The sequence below is a fragment of the Cricetulus griseus genome, chromosome 2, assembly GCF_003668045.3.
Source record: "Cricetulus griseus strain 17A/GY chromosome 2, alternate assembly CriGri-PICRH-1.0, whole genome shotgun sequence".
Classification (NCBI taxonomy): domain Eukaryota; kingdom Metazoa; phylum Chordata; class Mammalia; order Rodentia; family Cricetidae; genus Cricetulus; species Cricetulus griseus.
Window position 1 is genome coordinate 309,985,380 of NC_048595.1, and position 23,469 is coordinate 310,008,848.

At 40.0% G+C, this 23,469-nt stretch overlaps 1 protein-coding gene across 8 annotated transcripts in view; it reads right to left on the reverse strand.

The window, feature by feature from the left end:
- The window catches only part of Atg10 (autophagy related 10), a 280,774-nt gene that overhangs the window by 192,444 nt on the left and 64,861 nt on the right, over positions 1-23,469 (reverse strand). For 7 of the 8 annotated variants that reach the window (XM_027401757.2, XM_027401758.2, XM_027401759.2 and 4 more), the window contains exon 3: positions 4,294-4,401. The exons of the other annotated variant lie outside the window; for it this stretch is intronic. In XM_027401757.2, the coding sequence (XP_027257558.1) occupies positions 4,294-4,401 (108 nt within the window). The remainder of the gene's footprint in view (positions 1-4,293; positions 4,402-23,469) is intronic. 8 annotated transcript variants of the gene reach the window in all.

The window sequence follows — 23,469 nt, forward strand, 5'->3', positions numbered from 1 at the left end:
CAAAAAGACAAACATGGTATGTACTCACTCATATATGGATATTAGACACACAGAAAAGGATTACCAGCCTACAATCCACACCGCCAAAGAAGCTAGAAAACAAGGAGGACCCTAAGAGAGACATACATGGTCCCCCAGAGAAAAGGAAAGGGACAAGATCTCCTGAGCAAACTGGGAACTTAGGGGGAGGGGACAGGGAGCTAGGAGAAAGGAAGGGAGAAGAGGATGAGGAAGGAGGACATGAGGGAACAGGAAGGTTGAGTTTCGGAAGAATAGAGGAGAGCAAGATGAGAGATACCATCAGAGAGGGAGCCATTATAGGTTTAAAGAGTAAACTGGCACTAGGGAAATGTACAGAGATCTACAAAGATGACCCCAACTAACAATCTAAGCAATAATGGAGAGGCTTCCTTAAATGCCCTTCCCTGATAATGAGATTGATGACTACCTTATATGCCATCCTAGAGCCTTCATCCAGTAGCCGATGGAAGCAGAAGCAAACACCCACACCTCAACACTGAACTGAACTCTGGAATCCACTTGCAGAGAGGGAGGAGTGATGAGCAAAGGGGTCAAGACTAGGCTGGTGAAACCCACAGAAACAGCTGACCTGAACAAAAGGGAGCTCAAGGACCCAAGAACAATAGCTGGGACACCAGCATAGGACTGATCCAGACCCCCTGAATGTGGGTGTCAGTGAGGAGGCCTCAGAAATCTATGAGGCCTCTGGTAGTAGATCAGTATTTATCCATAGTATATGAATTGCCTTTGGGAGCCCTCTCCACATAGAGGAATACTCTCTCAGCCTAGACACATGGGGGAGGACCTAGGCCCTGCTCCAAATGGTCTGACAGACTCTAAAGGTCCCCCATGGAAGGCCTCACCCTCCCTGGGAAGGGGATGGGATAGGGAATTAGTGGGGGAGGGTGGAACAGGGGAGGAAGGGAGGGAGAGGGAATTGGGATGACATGTAAAACAAGCTTGTTTCTAATTTAAATAAAAAATAGGAAAAAAAGAAATGAAGAGCTGAGATCAGATAAAGTTTGTCTCTAGTTTGTCTTCCATGGCCTTTTCCTTGCTCTGCTGCCCTGCTTTCCCTACTCCTCTTAAGACAAGAGAAATCTTTATCTTAAGTTCTGATTCTGGCAAACACATCCTAAGACACTGCAAATTCTCAGACACCACATCAGACCTACTAAATCAAAAATTGTAGGAGTGTGCTTTCAATTAATTCGAACAAATTGTTAGACAATTGTTTTAACAAGCCCCCAGGTGATGCTGCTGTCTACTAAAACAGTATCCTCTACTTTTCCAGTACTAAGAGCATGAGTTCTCAAGTCAAACTGCAATCACGGCCTTTCCTTTGTCCCCAAGAAAGCTTCTTAACCACTGTGTTTCTGTCTCCTTATGTGTACAATGATGGGAATAAAGGTGTCTGGATCATAAGATAAAATGAAGTCATGTACGAAAATTACTCAGAGCAGGGCCATCAGTTTGAATTCCTGTCTTCCTTATGTACATCACTGAGTTTTCATCCACTTGGCTAACATCATGTAAATCTGCCATTACTATCTTCTGTTACAGAGGTTTTGTGAAGATTATAAGATAATACATAACTAATGCAGGAAATTGGAACATAATAGAAAAACCAATAAATGATCACTGCAAGTATTTCTTCATGAGTATTAAAATCTTAATACATAGACATTAATACTGACATAAATGTTTGTTTAAATCAAATTTGTTAAAGTCACTAATAGAAATAATGATTGAGGCTAAAGACATAAAAGTACTAACATCACAGAAACCCTTCTGTCTTGAAATCCACTCATTCATATAACTACATTCTTTTGGCATTGTTGTTCAACTATCTACAGGCACAATTTGCTAATAACAGCAAAAAGTACAATTATTTTAGCCATTTGAATGTCATGGTTTTAGGGTTAACAGAGTGTATTTTGCCTAAGTCTGTGTTTTCTAATGCCTCCAACCATGCCTCTGGGCTCTCCCCCTCCGCACACAGACTGTAGGCATCCTTTGATGGCTGATGGTTGAAATGTTGTTTTATACAGTTGTTTAAAAATCATTAATCATCATAATTTTAATGACTGACAGATCTGAAAGTATAGTTATAGCTAAATTTGGTAATTTTCACAAACTAATATACAACCCCCTGAGTTCTTCTATCATGAGTATAATCAATCCTCATCATGAAATTTGTTTAAATACTGAAACTCAAAAATTGTTAAATATGAACAGTCCACTGCATTTTAGGAGAAACAATATATTTTCCATCTAATTACAATCCATCCTAAGTATATATTTAAATTGTCATAATATTTTCTACTCTGTCACAAATGTAAGCATGCTATTAAGATAAAATATTAATTCTGAGATATCTAAAAATGAAAAATAGAAAATTGTACATCATCATACCCATAATCATACCACTGAATAAATAGGAATTGTGCATGAATCTTAATGAAGAAAGAAAAAAGTTATACAAAAGAATACAATGCAGTCCAGTACTTATCAAGGGAAGTGTGACAGTGACTGAACAGTTCTTATAGCCCTTGAGATGACCTAGATACTGTGACTTCCTGATTAGAGTCATTTTCAGTTGTCTCTCAACAACTCTGTGAGGTGCTGGTGGCTAACTGCGGCTGAAGAAATGGTGTCTTCAGACCAGGAGGCTCTTTCCAACCTTTGAAAGCATGACAGCATAGAAAGGATGTGTTCCATGATCACCTTTTTGTTTCCCCACTCACTTACTGTTCTTTATTTCATGGCAAGGAGATATTTTGTTGTGAGCCTAGCCTTTAATGGCTGAGCCATCTCTCCAGCCCTGAGGGGACATTTTGTTAGGATTACTAATAGCACTTTTGTGTATTGTATCCAAAAAAGAACAAATACTTTAGATAAGAAAATAGTTTACACAAGGTCACACTGCTAGAAAAAAATTAGAAAAGACAACTTCTAAATACAAGTGCTTTCTTCTACTTATGATCCACTTTAGGCAATATAATTTGCTATGAGTTATCAAACAACTGAAAACAAAACACCAGCATTGACTGGCAAGCAACAGACTAAGCACAAGACTCCACTCCAACTCCTACAAACAATCACCACTAAACCTTACTAAAGTTTCTCTTTTCAGACATTTATAACTTTCCTATGTAAACTGGTTATCAGAAAAAAATCACTATTCTATCCAAAGTAAAACCCTTTTAGAATTCAGTCAATTCAAAGTTACCCATCTGATTGCCCAGCTTATATCAACATATAGAAGTAAATTGATTCTCAGTGGGATCCAGAGTCAAAAGTCTAGTTAGATTATACACATTGATCATGTAACTCTATACAGATGGGTTTATAGTCTACAGAAGCAGTCTGGCTTCAAAAACAGTGAATACAAGTTCATGTGTTAAAATTCAGTACTTTCCGAAGTAAGAGTATATAATTATGGTGTAGCTATCAAATGGAATGCCATGCAGCCACCAAAGAGAACAATGGATCCTGCATTTACTGACATGGAGATGCCCATGATATTCTTCCTTGGTAGCAAACACATGTATAGGAGAAACCTAAGGAAAATAGATAGTATTTTCCAAAATATTCATAGGAGTTAACTACCTAAATGTATATAGAGAATTCTTTCACTTTTATATATTTCCCTATTGTTCATTTTTCAGAACAGACATCTACAACTTTTCTTAGGGATAAGAAACCTATTGCCAGGTGGTAGTGGCTCACACCTTTAATTCCACCACTCAGGAGGCAGAGAAAGAAAGTAACATATTAAGTTGGTTTGCATTTTGTTTAAAAAGGAAACTGAATATATCCAGAAAGAACTTAGCACTTTAATAACATTTAATTTTGTAAATTTCTGAAGTCAATCAAAATATCCTAAAGAATGAACCCCAGGTTCTACAAAGTTCCAAATGGCAAGAAAAATCATCAAAGGTCTACTGGACAGACTCAGAGACAGGTCTGTACAGGCTGCACTATCATCAGGTAAAAATCAAGACAAGAGAGGGTATTGTGTGTCTTCGGGACCAAGGAAAAGTATGATGGGTCACAAGAACTGAAAGGACTCACGGTGGGTACCACAATTCCTGTTTTCATTGCTATAAAGAAAATAACCCCTCAGGAAAGAAGTTCTCACCTCTACCACCAATAGTCCTGGGATCCAAGGGTTATTCATTTTTTTAATATACATAAAACAGACGGAAAGTTTTTAATTGATATTTCATGAAGACTCGAAAGGAGACCATGGCACACTAAACTACTTACCTCTGTTGGAAGACATGTGTGTACACTGGCAGGTGTTCCCCTATGTGAGGTTGTTGTCCCATTTTTTATTTGAAACTGTGTTTTGCACATGTAGCCATCAGAACAGTCCTGTGTTCCAACAACAAAGAATACATTAAAAATGCCAATTAATTTAAGATTTCATCACTTGGAGAACTACCATTTTACTTAAGTTCTAAGCCATGCAAGGAGAAAGTAGCTACATTAAATGAGATGACATGGACAAGAAGTGTACACTATGTATCACATGATAAATGCAAAGCTTGATTCCCTGGCTTCCTGTTCATTAATGCTTCTCTTATTTTCTTTCCTTCTATGAGCTCACAACACCAAGGTCAGACAGCAAAGCTTCAGGATGGTGAACTCTGAGAAAAATCACTTAACCTCACACAAAGAAGCACCTTGTCATGAAGAAGAAAGTTCACTGGGAGATCTTAGGGTTCAGCCACAAGGCTGGAATCAAGCAGGGCCTTCTGTTGTCTCTTCAATGGAAGAGATGTCATAGAGAGGTAATAGTACAGTACCTGCTCCAGCTCTCTGAGGAACCTTCATTTTCCACTTCCTTATGGCGGTTCCCAACATTCTGTGCACTAGAACTTGAGAAAGTTTTTGTCTTACACTGCACTGTTCCCCTTCACTCAGTGGTTCTAGTTCTGTCTTCAGGAGTCAAAGTCCTTTTCCACAGAACTGCTCTTCAGAGAGCTGAAAACAACCACATCTCTTTCACATATGGATACAAGATATCTCTCAACCCCCACCCCCATTGGTTTGTTTCTTCTTTTGAGAGCATTTTATTTCTGTGTGTGCAAGACTGGGAATAAACACACATAGAGACTCACAGACACACACACACACAGACACACACACACACACACACACAGACACACACACACACACACAGACACACACACAGACACACAGACACACACACACAGACACACACACACACACACAGACACACACACACACAGACACACACACACACACACACACACACACACACACACAGACACACACACACACACACACACACACACACACACACAGAGCCATGGAGGCCAGAGCAGCCATCTGGGTTCTTTGGAGCTGGAGTTACTCATGTTTGTGAGCTGCCTGATGTAGGTTGAGATCCATCCCCAGTCCCCATGATTGAGCAGCAAGTACTCATAACCACTGAGCCATCTCTCCTGGCCCACTAATTGTTTTCTTTCCTGCTTTCTTGTGCTTGCTGTTACATACAGCCCCATGTATAGGGTTCATCTAACTATAATCAGTTCCATTTTAAGGCAAAACTTGCTTGAATTCCATAAACTTATATGGAAGAATATAATATCTCCATGCACAGACATGTTTGCATGCTAAGAAATATTAATCCTACCATAGTGTCAGCAGCAGTCACATGTCAACAGAATCTAAGTAATAATAATTAAGGAAGAAACAGTTGGTGATTTTTTTTTTTTGTAAGAAGAGGGACATTACCAGGTGGAGGCAGTGGCAGGTGGATCTCTGGAGTTTGAAGCCAGCCTGGTCTACAGAGCCAGTTCCTGGACAGCCAGGGCTACAAAGGTAAACCTTGTCTCAAAAAAAAAAAAAAGGAAGGAAGGGAGGGAGGGAGGGAGGGAGGGAGGGAGGGAAGGAAAGAAAGAAAGAAAGAAAGAAAGAAAGAAAGAAAGAAAGAGAGGAAAGAAAAAGGAAAAGAAAAAGAAAAGAAGACGGACATTTGGAGACAGAAACAGACATACGTAGTTCTGAAAAAGCCACACAAAAATGGAGCATAGAGTGGTGCAACTACAAGCCAAGGAATGTCAAGGACTGCCATTAACTGCAAAAGCCATAGAGGTGATAGGTTACTCTTTGTAACACCTGTAGAGGCAGCAGTACCAAACACCTTGATTTCCAGTCCCTAACTGTCAGAACAGGGAGCAAGTGCATGGTTCTCTCCCAGTTTCATCTGTTGTCGAGTACTTTATTGTGGTACTTCTAGGGGGAAAATGCAATCACCATAATTTTAAAGAGACTTATGAAGCAGGGATATAGCACAGTGTTAAACCATTTGTCTAGCACACACAGGCCTATGTGCGATCCCTAGTACCCCAAAATAAACTTAAAGTTTTAAAAACATTACAGAAAGATAGATTTGGTGGCACCTTAAACATATCTTAGAGTACGCTGAGCTGAGAGCCTGCCAGCACTCACTTGGAAGCCTGCTGCTTATGATTCAACTCTGAATGGCTGGACCCAATTTATTCTGGTTAGCTAATGCCATGTCGTAGGTTACTAAGTATGCTGAATATCATACCTGACTGGAAACTCAACTACCAAATATCTAAAATTATTACTTTTAGTTATATGATTAATATTAAACATTAGAATAACTGTTGGAATTGTTTTAAATTCCATCTATATGTCATCCAACCTATACCATCAGAATCACCTTATTTGAACAACATAAGTTTAGGTAAGCTACCAAATTTAATATTTGCTCAAATAGCAGATGCATGGAATGACTAGGTCATCTTTACTACTCTGCTTTTGGAATAGTAGTCAATTTTCTTCTAAATCATTGGGATAAGGGAACTCTTGGGGGGGGGGGTAATAAATCCAAACAGTAGCCATCCAGCAGCCATTATATAATTAAGTAGACCCTGGGGGTGATGCCAACAACTGTTGAAGAATGCCCTATAAAGACAGGCCAATGTAAATGCCTGAGAATTAGGGCCCTGAAGCTGTGCAGTCTATCTAGAGCAATATACAATGCCTGACTCAAATCTCCCCCTTTGAAGTGACATTTTCTGTTGCAGACACTACTCTTCCCCACCTACTTCGTATATTTACCATGGCTTACAACTTAATTTGAAGTATTATATCAACTATTGTCAAACATCTGCTAGTTTTATTTCTTCCAGTAAATTACAATGAACTCAGAACCAGTTTCTCAGGGAAGCCAGTGTTCTAACTGTAGAATCCAGACTACCTTTCCACAGAAAAATCCCCATCTACGTAGCCTGAAAAAAAAATCCTGGATCAAGAGAGCATAAGAGAATAAGGAAACTACACATCTCAGCCGGTTGAAACCTCTTTTAGAGACGAGAGGATGAAGGAATAAAGCACTTTTAAGAAACCTGTTTTTCAATTAATTAAGGGCAGAGCTAAAACTGGAAATTGGGTCACTGGACTTGAGCTATTTCTTTTTCTTTTCTTTTTTTTTTAAGTTCACAAAGCAAAATCAGCCAGAAAACAAGACTTCTCAGGCATAGGCTAGTGTTTACACTCGTGACTGACAAGCTCAAGCCACCCATGAGTGTTCTGGGGACCAGCAGCATTACCATCACCTGAGCACGGGACATGTAGAGTCTGCAGCTCACCTGAGCACAGGACATGTAGAGTCTGCAGCTCAGCATCAGGCCCCTGAAGCTGTATTATCAAGGTTCCCCAGGGTGAATGGGTACATATCTGGAGGCACTGGGACAGTGGATTGCAAACTCATTGAATTAATGCTCAACCCTAGCTACATGAGACTCCACCCCAGACTGAGTTCTAAATGTTGTGGCTGGGGTCTCATCTTAGACAATCCAGCCAGAACCCACATTCCAACAGCTTCTATTTTAGTGCCAAGGTTAGGAACCACTTGAACACTTGACAAACTCAGAACATCAAGGAAGTAATCTATCAATAGCTGCCTAGGAAGAAAGTGGCAACTCAAGACCTTGATGACACCCATAAGCTTAGCTGGACCTTTCCAAATGCTGAAATCAGCTAACTGCTGCTTGCTGTGAAGGTTTCACCAAGTGATCTTTGCTACCCTAGAACCTGCTTTCCAGCAACTTGCCCAGCCCTGACCTAGTCTTCTGTAGTCACCATGAGTTGTCTAAGTTAGAACTATCCTAACTACATCTCAGGTATCAAGACCTCCCGTTAACCACCTGCTGTAAAGCAGTTGTTGTACTTTACTGTCACTGCAGAAGAGAAACGAACAGGAAAAGTCCAGGTGCAAAGAGTTCAAATACCACAAATACAAACCCAAAATATTTCTTCCCAGCCAAACTTTTTAACTTATTTAAACAGAATACCCAACACTAATTTATAACAAAACTCACAAATGGGCAAGTCTAAAAATAAGTAAATATGTCTTCTAAAATATGATAAAAGGCTGGGGATCTAGCTCAGTTTATAGAGTACTTGTCTAGCATACACAAAGCCCTGGGTTCCTCCCCAGCACTGTATAAGATATAATCCCAGAAACTGGAAGTCTAGAAGTCCAAGGCCATCCTCATCTACATGGCTAGTGTGAGATCAGTCTGGGCTACAAGAAACCCCATTAAAAAAAGGAAAGAAAGAAAAGAAAAAGTCAAAATCCAGAGGATTGAAGCAATCTATGCCAGAGGTCTGGAGATAACTCAGTGGTTCAGATCATTTTCTGATCTATCAGAAAACTGGAATTTGGATCCCAACACCCATATCTCACCCATACTTGAAAGGGATCCAATATCTCTTTCTGGCATCCATGGACCTTCCCCACACATGTAAACATATACATATGCTACATGAACACATACAAAATAAATAATAAAATGTATGCTTAAAATGAAAAAGAAAATGTATGCTGCACAGAATAAAAAGTCAAAGAACAAAATATAAAAATGAAAAACATTAGGTCTTGTCATAGAAAAGCACTAATTTCCTCAATCTATAAACAGTTTTAAATTCCTCAAAATGCAAATAGTTACAACAAATTGATAAAAAAAAAAGACTAACAGCCCAAGGAAAATGAGCAAAGGATGATTGGAATGTACATAGATACATAGAAAGACAGAGAGATAGACCACCAAAAAGGAAATGCATGTGGATAAGAAGATATTCAGAGTTACCCATAAAGAAAATGCAACTTTTAAATAACATGATAACTTTTTAAAACTATCTGATTGGCAAAGATTAAAAAAAAAAAAACCTATGATGTGCAACCTGCAGAAAAAAATGTGGATGAAACAGAAAGGGACTCCCCCACCCACTGCCAGGAACAGAACAGAAAATTTTAAATAGGTATTATATCCCTGAAAAGCAAGTTGGCAAAAACCACCAAAACTTAAAATATACTTTGGGGTACAGTGGAGCACATCTTTGAATACCACATAAGAGGCAGAGCAAGGCATATCTCTGTAAGCTCAAGACCAGAGAGTTTCAGGGCAGCCAGGGCTACTTTTCAGACTGTCTCAAAAGTTAAAAATGAAAAGAAAACAAATATACCTACACTGGAGTCAGGAATGTATATTACAAACACAGTCACATAGGTAGAAAGTGAAATTCATTCAATGGCACTCATTAAAGTTTCATTTTAATGGCCTAAGATCTAAAAATACTTGAATAATAGTCAACGAGAGTTGGTAATATAAATTATTACACATTCAAATAATAAAATTCTACACAACTACAAAAACTTGGTAATATTATATAAGCATTGATCATTATCCAAGTTAGAGTCTTATATTTTCTTTAAGCATTAATTAGTTATGTTTATATGCTACATGCACCTCAAATATACATGTAGAAAGATACTTAAAACCCTCATCTCATTGGTAATTTCTGAAGGTGTAAGTGACAAGAGAGCATACAAAGAATATTAGATTTTAAAAATGTATCATCTTCATGCCTTTGTGTAAGTGATGCTTACTTCAAAGAACTGGCTGTCTTTCACACTTCTGCTTCCAGGCCATCATGTCCCCACTGTACAGACAAATATCCTCTTGGTTCTATAGAACCCCAGAGAGACTGGCAAGCTTTATGGTGTAGTGCTGATGCATTTTGGACAGAGATCTAAGAATTTTCCAACAGAACATGTTTGGACTTGCTTTCTTACAAACTGTCATCGGGCTGTGCCACACACCCAGAGATCTAGGTTACATCTGCTATAATCCAACCACACAAATAATTATGGGGCTTCTCTTGTTGTACTTTAGTAAGTTTTTAGAAATTCTCTCTCTCTTTTTTTAAAGCCTTTATTTAAAAAGAAATTTATCTAAAAATCCTCAGCCCTCTTTTGGAATAGGCCTGGCACTAGAATTGAATGTAACCATCCCAAATGACTGGCTGTAGAAACAGCCCAGCAAGGCCAAGGTAGGAAGACAACTCAAGTGTCTAGGTCACTCCTGGAACTGATGAACAAGGCCTTTTAAGGTAGGCAGAAGCCTGGGGGACAAGGCAGACCTGGGACAAGTCCTTGAAGGTGAGACTAAAATCGCCAACAGCTGCCCAATCTGACCAAAGGAAAAAGGACAAAGAAGAAAAATTCCCATTGAAAAGCAAGGCTAAGCAGAGGCAAGTCTGGTCTACAGAGTTAGTTTCAGGACAGCCAGGGCTACACAGAGAAACCCTGTCTCAAAAAACAAACAAACAAACAAAACAGCAAAGTACAGTTAGTTAGGTCAGACACTAAGTTACATCAATAGCTGTCCATTTTTAAAGACCAAGTTAGATGCCCAGAAAGTGCCCATTACAGATATGGAGATCCCTGTATTTGAAAATGTTAATGTGTTTCATTCCACAGGCATTCCAACGACCACCTAACAGCCCTGGCTTCAATTTCTGGTTGTGTAACACTTTTTAAATGCATGTATGGGTCTTGCCTTACTCTGATATCTCTGGAAATATTAAACACAGAGGTTGAGTTATTATAGTTTAACCAAATCCAATCAAAATTATTCAATGGGTAACTACTAGCCTCTGGCTCATTTTGATAAAAACTCAAGAAAGCAAAGTTTCAAAGTGGAAGAAAATAGGGATATAATATATTTAATTTTTGAAGAAGACTATGTATGTCTAGTGAAAGTCAAACATGTAACCTGGTCACCGGGTATTTTAAGGTTCATTAAACAAGACTTAGTTGTTATATCAGGGCAGAGGGTTGAAGGCACACTCTCAGGTATTAGGTTCCACCTGAGGAAGCTAGCCCTGCCTTTCTGTGAGAAGATTTACATCTGATGTACTTGGTTCAGCTTGTCCTCTGGCTCCTCATCTGGGCAATGTAAGTCCCACCTGTCCCTTCACCTATGTGGGTTATCTTTTAGAATCTTTATTCCACTTATGAATTCACTAGCTAGAAATTAAAGGACAGTAAACCACTGTCAACACTGACCCTTAATTAGAAGTTCTCCGACTCACCCAGTTTAAGAAACCTTTTTTACATAATGTGAAACAAAGAAAATCTGTAGAATTTTGACCTGAAGTAGTTACATCTGCCCCACAGTTAACCAAGTCATAGATACTGAAATCGTGTCATAAAGCTTTATGATATAAACATAATAACATGATATTTGGGAAAGAATAATAGAAGGAAAGGGGTTCAGGTTGGCAAAAAAAATCACAACTGCTATAGGAGAAATCAATAGTTTACTGCTATACAACTCTATTGTTTTAACTTCTAAGGGCAACCATAGGAATACCTGTTGTGGGGACTGGAGAGTTGGTTCAGCAGTGACGGCTTGCTGCTTCTGCAGAGGACCCAGTTCAGTTCCCAGAACCTACACTCACCCAGGCTCACAACTGCATATAACTCCAGTTCCCTGGGGATCTGATGGGCTCTTGCATGAACATGGTATAGGATAAAAATTTAATAATAGCTTTGTGGGTTGAATGTGAAATGTCCCACGTAGGCACATGTGTATGGACACTCGCTCCTCAGCTGGCAGCACTGTTTTTGGAAGGTCGTAGAGTTTTAACTGGAGAAAGTGAGTCACTGTAGGTGAGCTCTGAGAATTTACTGCCCAGTCTCACTACCTATTAATGTTCTGCGTTCTCACTGCCGATGCAAGGTGCTCGGCTGTCTCCTTCTCCTGTTGTTATGCCTTCCCTGATGGAAGATGGACTGTACCCTCTCAAGCTGGAAGCCAAAATAAACCTTTCTTCCTTTAAATAGCTTATGGTCAGGTACCTGGTCATAGCAAAGAGAAAAATAACTAAAATAATACCTAATAAGGGGTTAGTTATCATTAGGGGCTCCATTAGGTAATTAAATCCCCCATACAATGGAATACTATATAGTTATTACAAATAGACAATCATGTATTCTATACACTCCCAAAGAAAGTTATCAAAGACTGGGATATGGCTCAGTAGAAAAATGCTTGATAGCATTCCTGAGGACCTGGGTTTAATCTTCAGCACCTCATCGTCTCCAAACCCAAAACCATAGACCAGGCCTGTAAACTCATCGTGTGGGAGGCTAAGGAAGAAGGGCCATGATTTTGAAGGAAGCCAGGGCTATATATTGAAACACACTACCTCAAAAATTCAAATAAATAAATAGTCAATAGTGTGATCATACAAGGAAGAAGTAGATTACAAAACAATAATACCACTTAATGGCATATATGTGTTGGGCCAGAATTGGGTCAGAGAGGGGAAAAAAGAAGACATTTTCACCTTAAATTATATATATTGGAATTTTTACAATAATTAGGTATTATTTTCCTAGTAATATTAAATAAAGGACACCCCAAGAAAAAAAAGTAATAGCACTCCATGTATAAACCGAGGATTTCAGCACCATATGTATAAACTGAGGACATGACCATCTCAAAGTACAGTTGAGGGGAAAGTTTGTATTGCAGATAGGAGGGAGAGTTCAGCCAGAAGCATCTGGAAGAGTCCAGAGCAGAGAAGAGAAAGTAGTAGAATGAACATGGCCAGCAGACTGGAATGGGCCATTAGAGGGCAAGGGGAGGGACAGAGTGAGAGCAAGAGAGGAAGACAAAGAGAGTGCCAGCAAAGGAGACCAAGAGAGGGCAACAGAGAGGAGACCAAGAGAGGAGGACAAAAAGAAGAGGGGATCAAGGGAGTACACAGCATAAGTGGCAGCGTTGTAAGGGAATGAGAAGATGGGGAAGGGAAGCCCATGAGCTGCAGAAGCTTAGGGTGAGAAGAGCTGAGGAAAGCGATAGGTACTTGTGATGCTGAGGAAGACTGGAAGCCAACATGTGTTTTTGCTATGCACCAAATGTGCTACTGTAGGCACCACAGATATCCACTTGTTTCTTTTACACCTGATACCCCAGGGGGCTATCATCTAGGTTAGGAGCTGGCAAAGATCAGGCTGACTCCCATACATTCTGGACCAATATGGTTCTGAGATAACAAAATGTTCTACAAACAAAACTCATTTTGTTTTGTTTTGTTTATTTTCTTCCCTTTTTGAAATAACTCCTATACGTGCTAAACTGTAGGGAGACCAGTGCCTCCTTCTCAGGTTACTGCCTGGTTATAGCATCCTTCATCCTTCTCAAGTTACTGCCTGATTATAATATCCCTCACTGTACTTTTCAAATAGACATTCTTTGATGCTTCTTAGGTAGGGCTTTCAGTTTTCAATTCTATTCAATACAGCCCTGCTGTGAACCCCAGCACTGTGCAAGCCAGTTTCTTGAAACACTGCTACCTCCCTTTCCTGGCAAGACTGTGGAACCACCAAACCCATCTTCTTGTCACCTCCAATCCATTCCTGACTTTCTGAATAAGCAGGAGAATCACATCTTTCCCAAACCCTTCATACAGAATGCTGGCCCCAGAGAAAAGGGACTGGAAGAAAACTAGCTCCTTGTAGGCCAAAAGGAAAAAAAGAAGTTACCCAGCATAATCTAGTGCCAGTGTCTAAGGAAGGCATGCATATGCTTACAAGCTTTCAAAGGAGAGTTTTATCTTCAATGATGCTAAACCTCTTCTTCTTGGACACAGCACTGAAAGTGAGTTTACAACACACTAGGTTCCATTCTCTTCACCAATACTTCCAACTCTACAGTGTTGGGTTTCATTATTAAACATTTTCTTTCCCTTCTTCTTCTTCATCTTCTTTTTTTAATAATGTTTTGTTTTTGGATTTTCCAACTTGCCCATTTTGAGTTTTCAATTTCCAGTTCATAGATGTGGGACCTCCGTGTGTGCCCTCATACTTTTTTATTATATTAAGCAATTTGGTTTGGGCTCCCAGAGCATTCCTGCTTATTTGTGCCAGAGGAATGGCCAAGGGTGTTATAACCAATTGAGGGCTTGCTGGAGAAAACTAATTTTTCTCTTTGCTCCTGCTTCCAATTTAAGTTTGTAAAGATTTTACCATATTTTGTCTGTTTACTCTCATTGAAATGTGCTCAAAGGTTTGGCTTTGCTTTTCCAATATCAGAGATTTGAAAAGGGAAAAACACACAAATAGCTCAAACTCTGACCATTCCTTCTCCTCTACATTTAAAGTTACTTGGAATCTTACCCCTTTCATACACAAGTTATTTACCTTTTAGCTGCTGGCTGTCATGAGGACTTAAACATTAGTTAATTTTATACTTTATTAAGTTGAAAGAAATGATAGTTCCAATAGGAGAAAAAAATCAGGTTGTCAAGGTGTTGTTCTGGTTGCAAACCACTATCCATGCAAAGCAGTATGAACAATTTGCTCAGCAGCCCAGCTTTTAAGGAAACAAAAGGAACCTGAGCTTTATCAGTGTAACTCTTCAGAGAAGGGCCTTGCTGTAAAGTGGAGGATAGAGAAGAGGAGATAGGACTGTCCTCCCTGGATCTGAGCTATCAGAGGCAGTAGCTCAGACTTAAAACAACAGATATATCCCTGCACTGTTCTGGAGGCTAGAAATGGAAAAGGTTAACCTAGCCAGCACATCTTTCTAGGCTCACTGGAGAGCCATGCCTTGCCTTGTTCTGGATATGTAGTTATAAAATTTACATGTACCTAATTCCTCTGTGTGTGAGTGTGATGTGTGTGTGTGTGTGTGTGTGTGTGTGTGTGTGTATTCACATGGAAGTTTCCCCAGATATCTTGTCTCTGTGCCCAAACGTCCTTCTTACAAGGGCACGGATCACAAGAGATTCACGACTGTCTAATCCAGTATGAGCTTGTTTTAATCTTGATCACATCTACAAAGACTATATTTTCAAGTAAAGTCACATACGTAAGTCCATGAACTTGGTTGGTGATGGGGAGAGCAGACAGGAACAGCATTACCCAACCCTGTAATATGAGAGGCAGGCAGAGTGGGAGAATGTCAACCCATATCCCCAGCACCTAACATGGGCATCTTGCTCAGATTAACAGCCCAAATTGCAATTGCCCAGCCTGAGATTCAGGCCACAGTCTCAGGGATGTTGCTGGAAACCCAAATGACATTAGCCAAAAAGAGAGCAGAGAGTACCAACAGCTATTAAAGAAGACTACACTCTGGTACAAGACTGCTTCTTCAACTGTGGAGCCTGGATAATGTGAGACTAAAGCCTTTCCTGAGGCCGTTCTGCCAAAAAGAGCACTTAAGGCTCACTAACTGAAAGAGCAGCAGATGTGTGGCAAATTCAAACCGTCGTCAGAGAGGAGGAACAGGAAGGAGAAGTGGCTAGGAGCCACTGTCTTTTTTTTTAATGTAACAAAAGTTTCTTGACATCTTCCCAGAATGAGTCACAGTCTCTGCCCTCCAAGTCATCTCCACTCCAAGCCTGTGCATGTCGAAAGCCCTTGCACTGAATTTCTTCTTTTCTTATTAATCAGAGCTCAGAATCAATGTCTCAAGGAGACAACCTGGGGCAGTGGAGAAGGCAAGGCCTGGCCAACGGTGTCACAGAGGCAGCAGCTCAGCTCCTTGCCCACCACAGGCTGTAGGCTTCAGAGTCCTCCTGTAATGCCCATGTCCTCACCTCATGTGTTACTCATGCCCTCCTACCACTGGGCTCCACATATGCAGGCTACACAGGCCAAACCAAGTGGTGACTGTATATTTGCATATTTAATGCCTTTCCCTGAAATGTCTACTTATTTAAAATTCATATAAATGGGGGGACACACTGGGATCATACAAAATGCTCTTCCAAGTGCTCCCCCAGTCTATGAACCATGTTGAAACAAGACACTAGATTCACCCTCCCACATTAAGTAATAAACTCTAGCCAAAAAAGGGATGAAGAAGGTGTTTTCAGACCTTGAATACAGAGTCCAGGGCAGTGATCTCTGGAAGAAAATAATAAACAAGGGCACCCAACAAACATCCCAGCTCACAGAAAGTTTTTAAGCCACAGTACAGTGGCTGCAAAGCCAAACAGAGTGTTAGAGCCACTGAGTCTGAAGAGCCAGAGTTCAGAGTTCAAGAAACAGAGCAAGTACAGTGTGGGCAGAACACAGGGCAGGCCCTGAGAGAATTCTGGAGACTACCAGAGCACTGTGTGTGACTGAGCAGGGCTCCGCATATGTACGTAAGTAAACTACTGGGGCCTGGGAACCACAGCGAGCTGAAGTTAAGCAACATAATCCCCAGAGCCCACACAGGGCCAGCAGTCTTTCATATGCCCAGCTGCCAAAGCAGAAAGGTGTCCTGACATGCACAGTAGTGAGCAACACCCTCAGCAGACCTCAGTGGTGGTCCAAGTGAGACCTAATCTGCAGACTAGTTGAGACCTGCCTCACTATATCTTAAATACAGTCCTTGAAAGACTAAAACTGATTGACAGGGGAAAGCAGAAACCAGGAAAAGGGTGAAGTTGGTCAATAGGCAGTGAGTTTTAGTCAGCCAGGAACAATAGCTGCTACCGTAAGCAACATGGTGACTGTAACTACAGTCACACTGCAGACTTCAGTGTGGCTAAAGGGAGATGGAAAATGTCCTCACCACAAAGAACTGATAAGGACTTGAAGTGATGGATATGTTAATCATCCCAATCCAATCATTACACAATACAGACACGGACTGTGCCTTCCAAATAGATGCACAAAACAAAACAGAAAGTTTAAAACAAAACAAAACAAAACAAAAACCAATGAAACAAACTCCAGGGATCCTCACTGGATATTTCAGAAAAGGGAAAATGCAGCATAAACAACGTCTGAGATCAAAAAAAAAAAAAAAAAAAAAAACAGGCTTGCCCAGAAGACAGAAAATCAGACTGAAACAATGAGGGGGGAAAAAGGAACAGAAATATGCAGCTGATGGGACTGAGGACAGCGACATGGAACAGCTGTGAGGAGCATACCCAGGGGTTCCACAAAGTAGGGGAAGGATGAGAATAATGAGCAGAAAAGGAAAACTGTACAAAATGGCCCAAGGGACGGAGGAGCTACCTGAGAGGACAAGAGCACTCACTAAGCCAGCATGAGACCTGAGTTTGGAATCCAAGCCAGGAGAGTGGCTGCATGGGTCTCTGGCCCCAGCACTGAAGGGGATTAACTAACCCAGGAGGCTCATCAGTGCAGTGCCGCCTGGCTGGTGAGTCCAGGCAAACTACAAGCTCCAGGTTCAGTCCAAGATCCTGTCTCATAGGACTATGGCAGAGAGTGGCCATGCACAATCACCTGTGCAGGCCCACATACACACACACACACACACACACACACACACACACACACACACACACACGTATGTGCATGAACACACACGTGCATAAAAGGGGAGCTTATTTTTTAAACCCAAGTTAAACTTCTAAAGATTAAAAAAGCCAAGTATCTGAACTGAAAACTATACTAGATAAGATCTACAGCTAATCTAAAACTCCACAAGACAGCAACAGAGCCTAACAAGTGAAACACAGAGGGAAATACTGAATAACTAAAAATCTGTGAGCCATGGGGCAGAGAAAATAGCTATGTGGAGTCCTGAATATCATTTTGTATTTTGTCCAATTTTGAGCCATCTAAGAGTTTGGTGAGCCAATTAACCTAAGAACAACAGAATTTCATTTTCACATTTCTAATCACTATTATAAAAAGAAATGTGTTTAACTTACCATGATTGTACCTAGTTTTGTATTTTTAATTCTTTTTAGAGGTCTTCTGAATACCCAGTTACTCTAAAGTCTTTCAAGTTTGACAGACTACCCAATGTCTGTTTGAACAAGAGGTTGAGTATACGACAAATACCCACAAAGCACTGTCCCCTTGCGTGTGACCTGAACCCTCCTGTGTGTCCAAAAGCACTTGCTGCCTGCCTAATATACCCCATGGCCCAGCAAAGCCACAGTGGTTCGATGCAAGAGATCTATGGCCTTACCAGATACATCTTGACAGGTAACAGAAAATGGACACATAAATACATAATTTTAGGCAGAAATAACAGTGGAAACAACATAGGACATGAAACAAATCAGAGGACAATACATACAGGAAGTCTTACACACTATTGTACCACATTGATAAGGGCACTGAAGACTGAACTAGAAATAACAGAGGCTGGGAAGGTATGGAGAGAGTCAGTCCCAGACAGAGAGAAGACAATGCCTCCTGAAAGTACTGACATGTTAGTAGTGGAGAACAACATAATGCAACACACAAGCAAAGTGGGAGAAATTCCAGGCAGAGAAGAGCTAGTGCAAAGATCCTGTGGCCAGAAGGAGCAGCACATGCAGAGTGGGACCATGTACAGATTTATTGGCCTTGACAAAGAGATTAGGTTATTCCCAGTTTACTGCAAGTGCTAATAATGAAATTATTCTGAAATCAAATCACTGGGTCACAAAACACCATTTCTTCTTCAACAAATAAAACTTTAGTGGGAAAAGTATACTTTAATTACATACAGACAAAACTCATTAAAGTGTGGCATATTTTCTTCCAGTATGTTTTTAATGAGACTTGTTTAAATTAGTTTTTAATCACACTGTAAATACAACTGTGTAACCTACTTCTTTCATATAGGAATATTATATCACACAAATGAGTCCTATGTCACAAATACTAAACCGCAGTTGGGAGAAGGAGCTTGGCATTCCAGTGCACAGCAGGATGATGACAGTTAGTAACAATATATGATAAACTTGATATCTAAAAGAGGAGCCTGAACATTTATGCCACAGAGGAAGGCTAACTGAGGCACCAGGTCTGGCAGCTACTCTGACCATTTGTTGCAGAGCATCTTCACATACTGAAATGTTGTGGTATATCCTGTAAGAATGTTCAATTATGTGTCTACTGAAAACAGTCAAATGTCATCATGAGATTTCCTACATTGGTGGATTTGCAACTACTGCAACCAACAGCTGCAGATGGGTGGCTCTGGAAGTTCACAGGGAGTACAAACTATTCACAAATTATATCCTTGTAAGTGTTTTCCCCGTTATAGTTTGAGGGGAAAACTTGTTTTAATGTTTCTGACACACATTGCTTTCCAAACTCACCCAACGCCAGCATCCATGCATATGAAGGCCTGTTCTGCTGCCCTGTGCCCTGATGATTTCTTTCATTCTAACTGTTTTAAACGTCTAATTTCTTTATTCCTGTTAGCTTGGGTGAAAAGCTGCATTTCAATGCTGCTGCTACTTCTCATTTCTTGCAGCACTCAGCAGCTGTGTAAGCTAAGTAACCTGCTACAAAACCGTGTGAAAAGATCTAGGACCCATGTAAGACCCTCACTCACACTTTAACCATGTACAGCCTAGCAACAGGCACATAAGTCAAGCCAACTTGGACCTTCCTAACTCACTTAACTGCAGGCAAATGCCACCAAGTGACTTTGGGTAATATCAGAAGAAATGGAAGAATTACCAACCAGTCCCTGGCTGAAGGTCTGACTGCCAAAATGAGAAACAAATTACTTGTTTGCTCTTTTACAGGGCTTATGTAAATATGGTTTGTTATATAGAAACCCTCAAGAAAGAGAAGAAGGCTGTGTGTGTGTGTGTGTGTGTGTGTGTGTGTGTGTGTGTGTGTGTGTGTGTGTGTGTGTGTGTGTGTGTGTGTGTGTGTGTGTGTCTTTGTTTCTGTATGAAGTTCTGAGGACCCAACGAAAGCTTTATAAGTGTTAGGCAGCCATCCTTCTGCTGAGATGTATCTCCAGCCCCAGCAAGACATTCCTGGAACATAGACTATATATTCTTTTCTAAGAACTGTTTGCTTATGTGACACACTTACAATCATTTATCTATCCGGGCGCCAATGTTTTAATAATATATTCAAGTTTCTCTAGAGATGCTAATCTTTATTTGTCAATATTTCTAACACAGATTTGCAATTTTTATTTTCACTATATACTGACCATAAATATTTTAAATGCTTTTAGCATTTCACTTCAAAGCTTAAGGAAATCTCTCCAGATACAGTGGCTCACACCTGTAATCTGTCATGTGTTAGGCTGAGACATGAAGACTGCCATGAGTTTATAAGTTTGTAAGGATACATGGTGAGTTCCAAGCCAGCCTACCCACTTTAAAACAGAGAAAGAAATCAATTAAAAAAAAAAAACTTCCAAAACAATAATATTTATTACTATTATCTATTTTCTTACTGTGTTTCTCTTGCAGAGGACAGCTCCCACATTTCTGGTCCTTACAACACAGCTCTTACATGGAGGAAGCTGTCACTGGTGCAACAAACTCAGCAGCACGTCCTAGTCCAGCCAGCATCACACAGGCCTGCAGACTGCTGCATCTCCACTCACTCTATACTCTTGTACCTGATCGGTGATGGCAAACACTGTGGGGCCACCCTGAACTGATGAGTGAAGGAAAACCACAGACAAATGCCTCCCTTTCAGCTCATGGACAGACTGCTCTATTCCACAATTGTCCACAGATTCTGGGACACTAGAGCCAGGCACCAGGAGAAACTCCATAAGACATGTCTGCAGTGGGCCCCTCCTTCTCTGTGTCACTACATCCTGGGTGTGCAATTGTGCATGAGAAGCAGTTTTGATCCCCGATATTATTCTTGAAAATGAATACCTGCACACAAACCTCCACCCAGACCTTAAAGGCAACACGGGCTAAATCATTTCATATCCTAGAAATAAACCTGTTCTGGCTTAGGTTGGCCTGGCTATCGCTTTAGTAGCCAAAAGAAATGTTTGCTGGATAAATAAACATTGAAAAGGAAAGATGAAAAATGCATTTATGAATGACACAAACGCAGCATAAAATAAAATGAATTAATTAATAAAGGTAAATAAGAAAAGTAAGTTAATCCAGAATCATGTAAATGAATTAGGTATCACCTCCAAGTAAGATCTATACAAAACCATGACGATGGTTCCATGACAGAAACCTTTTCCAGGGGTAGAGACTGAACTTGAAGCTGCACACTTACTAGACTAACACTAATTCTACCAATGAGCTACACCGAAGGCTCTAGATAATCTACTGATAAAACAATAAAGCTAACAAATTGAAGGGGGAATCCATCATAATTACCTTGACATACATTAGAGAACAGTCCACAGAAATCAATCAACACTTGGGCCCAATGATTTTTTTTAAAGCTCTTAAAAAAATTAAAATTACATATTTTAATTTGATAAGGAAAACCCAATAAAAATTACAATATTATGACTCACTGGGTAAAGGTGCTTACTGCTAAGGCAGATGGACTGAATTTGATCCCCAGAACATACATGTTAGAAGGAGAGAAGTGTTGCTAGCAAACTGTACTCTGACATCCATACCTGTCACACACACACACACACACACACACACAATTAATTAATCAAACAAAGTAATTTTTAAAATTCTAAAATACGCTATTTGAAGATAGGTAATAAGTTAAAGATTAGTAAAAAACCATCCATTAAAGCAAAGAAAAATAGAAGTATGTTTACTCTCAACAACCAGAAGTTAACTTTGAACTTGAATACAATTATATATAAAAATTAAATGAGGGTGCTAGTCCCATCCCCACTCAGGGGAGAGGTGAGCATAGGCCACTGTCTCAAGCCCAACTTCTCTTTGGAATCTCCTGGCCTGGGGACTGCTGGCAGGTCAACTCGACATCACAGTGGTAGTTCCTCCTCCACCTACAGGAAGAGGGAGTGTCTCAGACCCAACTGCACCCACGATGAGACCCATCAGAGTATTGGACCTGCTTGCACCCACCAGAAGAGAATCTTGGACCTGTACCCACCAGGAGAGAAAGAGGTCCCACCTGCATCCACTGGAAGAAGGGATGGGAAGATGACAATATAAGAACACATTCTCAACAGAAAAAACAGTATGACACCACCACAGTCTAGGGACTCTACACCAGCAACACCTGAACATCCCAACACAGATGAAGCTGAAGAGAATGACATTAAAAACAATTTCATGACGATGATAGAGACTCTAAAAGAGGAAATTGAGAAAATCCTTTAAAGAAATGGAAGAAAAGACAAACAAAAAATTCAAGAAATGGAGGAAAAGAAAAACCTAAGATTGCAAGAAACAATTCAAACAGGGAAAGGTTTGAAAGCTGAAATAGAGACAATTAAAACAAAACAAACAAATAAAAAACAAAAAACCACACACAGTCTGGGGGAATGCTAGAATTAGAAAAGTAGGATAAATGATCAGAAACTACAAATGCAAGCATAACCAACAGAATACAAGAGATGGGAGACAGAATCTCAGGCACTGTAGATAAACTAGAAGAAACAGATTCATCAACCAAAGAAAATCTTAAATCCACCAAATACTTAACACAAAATATCCAGGAAATATGGGACACTGTGAAAGGCCAAACCTAAGAATAATAGGTATAGAAGGTGAAGAAGCCCAGCTCAAAGGTGCAGAAAACATATTCAACAAAATCATAGAAGAAAACATTCTCAACATTAAAAAGACATGCCAATGAAAATACAAGAAGCTAACATGCCAAATAGAATCAACCACAAAAAGTCCCCTCGACACATTTATAATAATCAAAACACCAAACATAAATATTAAAGAAAGAACATTAAGAGCAGCTAAGGAAAAAGGTCAAGTAACATAGAAAGGTAAACCTATTAGAATTATACCTGACTTCTTCATGGAAACTGAGAAAGCCAGAAAGTCCTGGATAGATATTCTGCCAACACTAAGAGACCACAGATGCCAGCTCAGACTATTATACCCAGCAAAGCTCTCAATCAAAATAGATGGAGAAAACAAGATATTTCATGACAAAACCAGATTTAAACAATACATATTTACTAATCCAGTCCTACAGAAATTTCTAAAGGAAACCTCCAACCCAAGGAAGTTAACTATGACCAGAAAAACATAGGCAATAGATAATCCCACTTTACCAACATCCAAAAGAAAAAAGTGGAGGAAATCCACACACAATTCCACCACCACCACCAAATCCAAAACAAACAAGAATGAACAATCAATAGTCATTAATATTCCTCAATATTAATGGCCTCAACTCACCTATAAAAAGGCACAGGCTAACACAATGGATACAAAGAC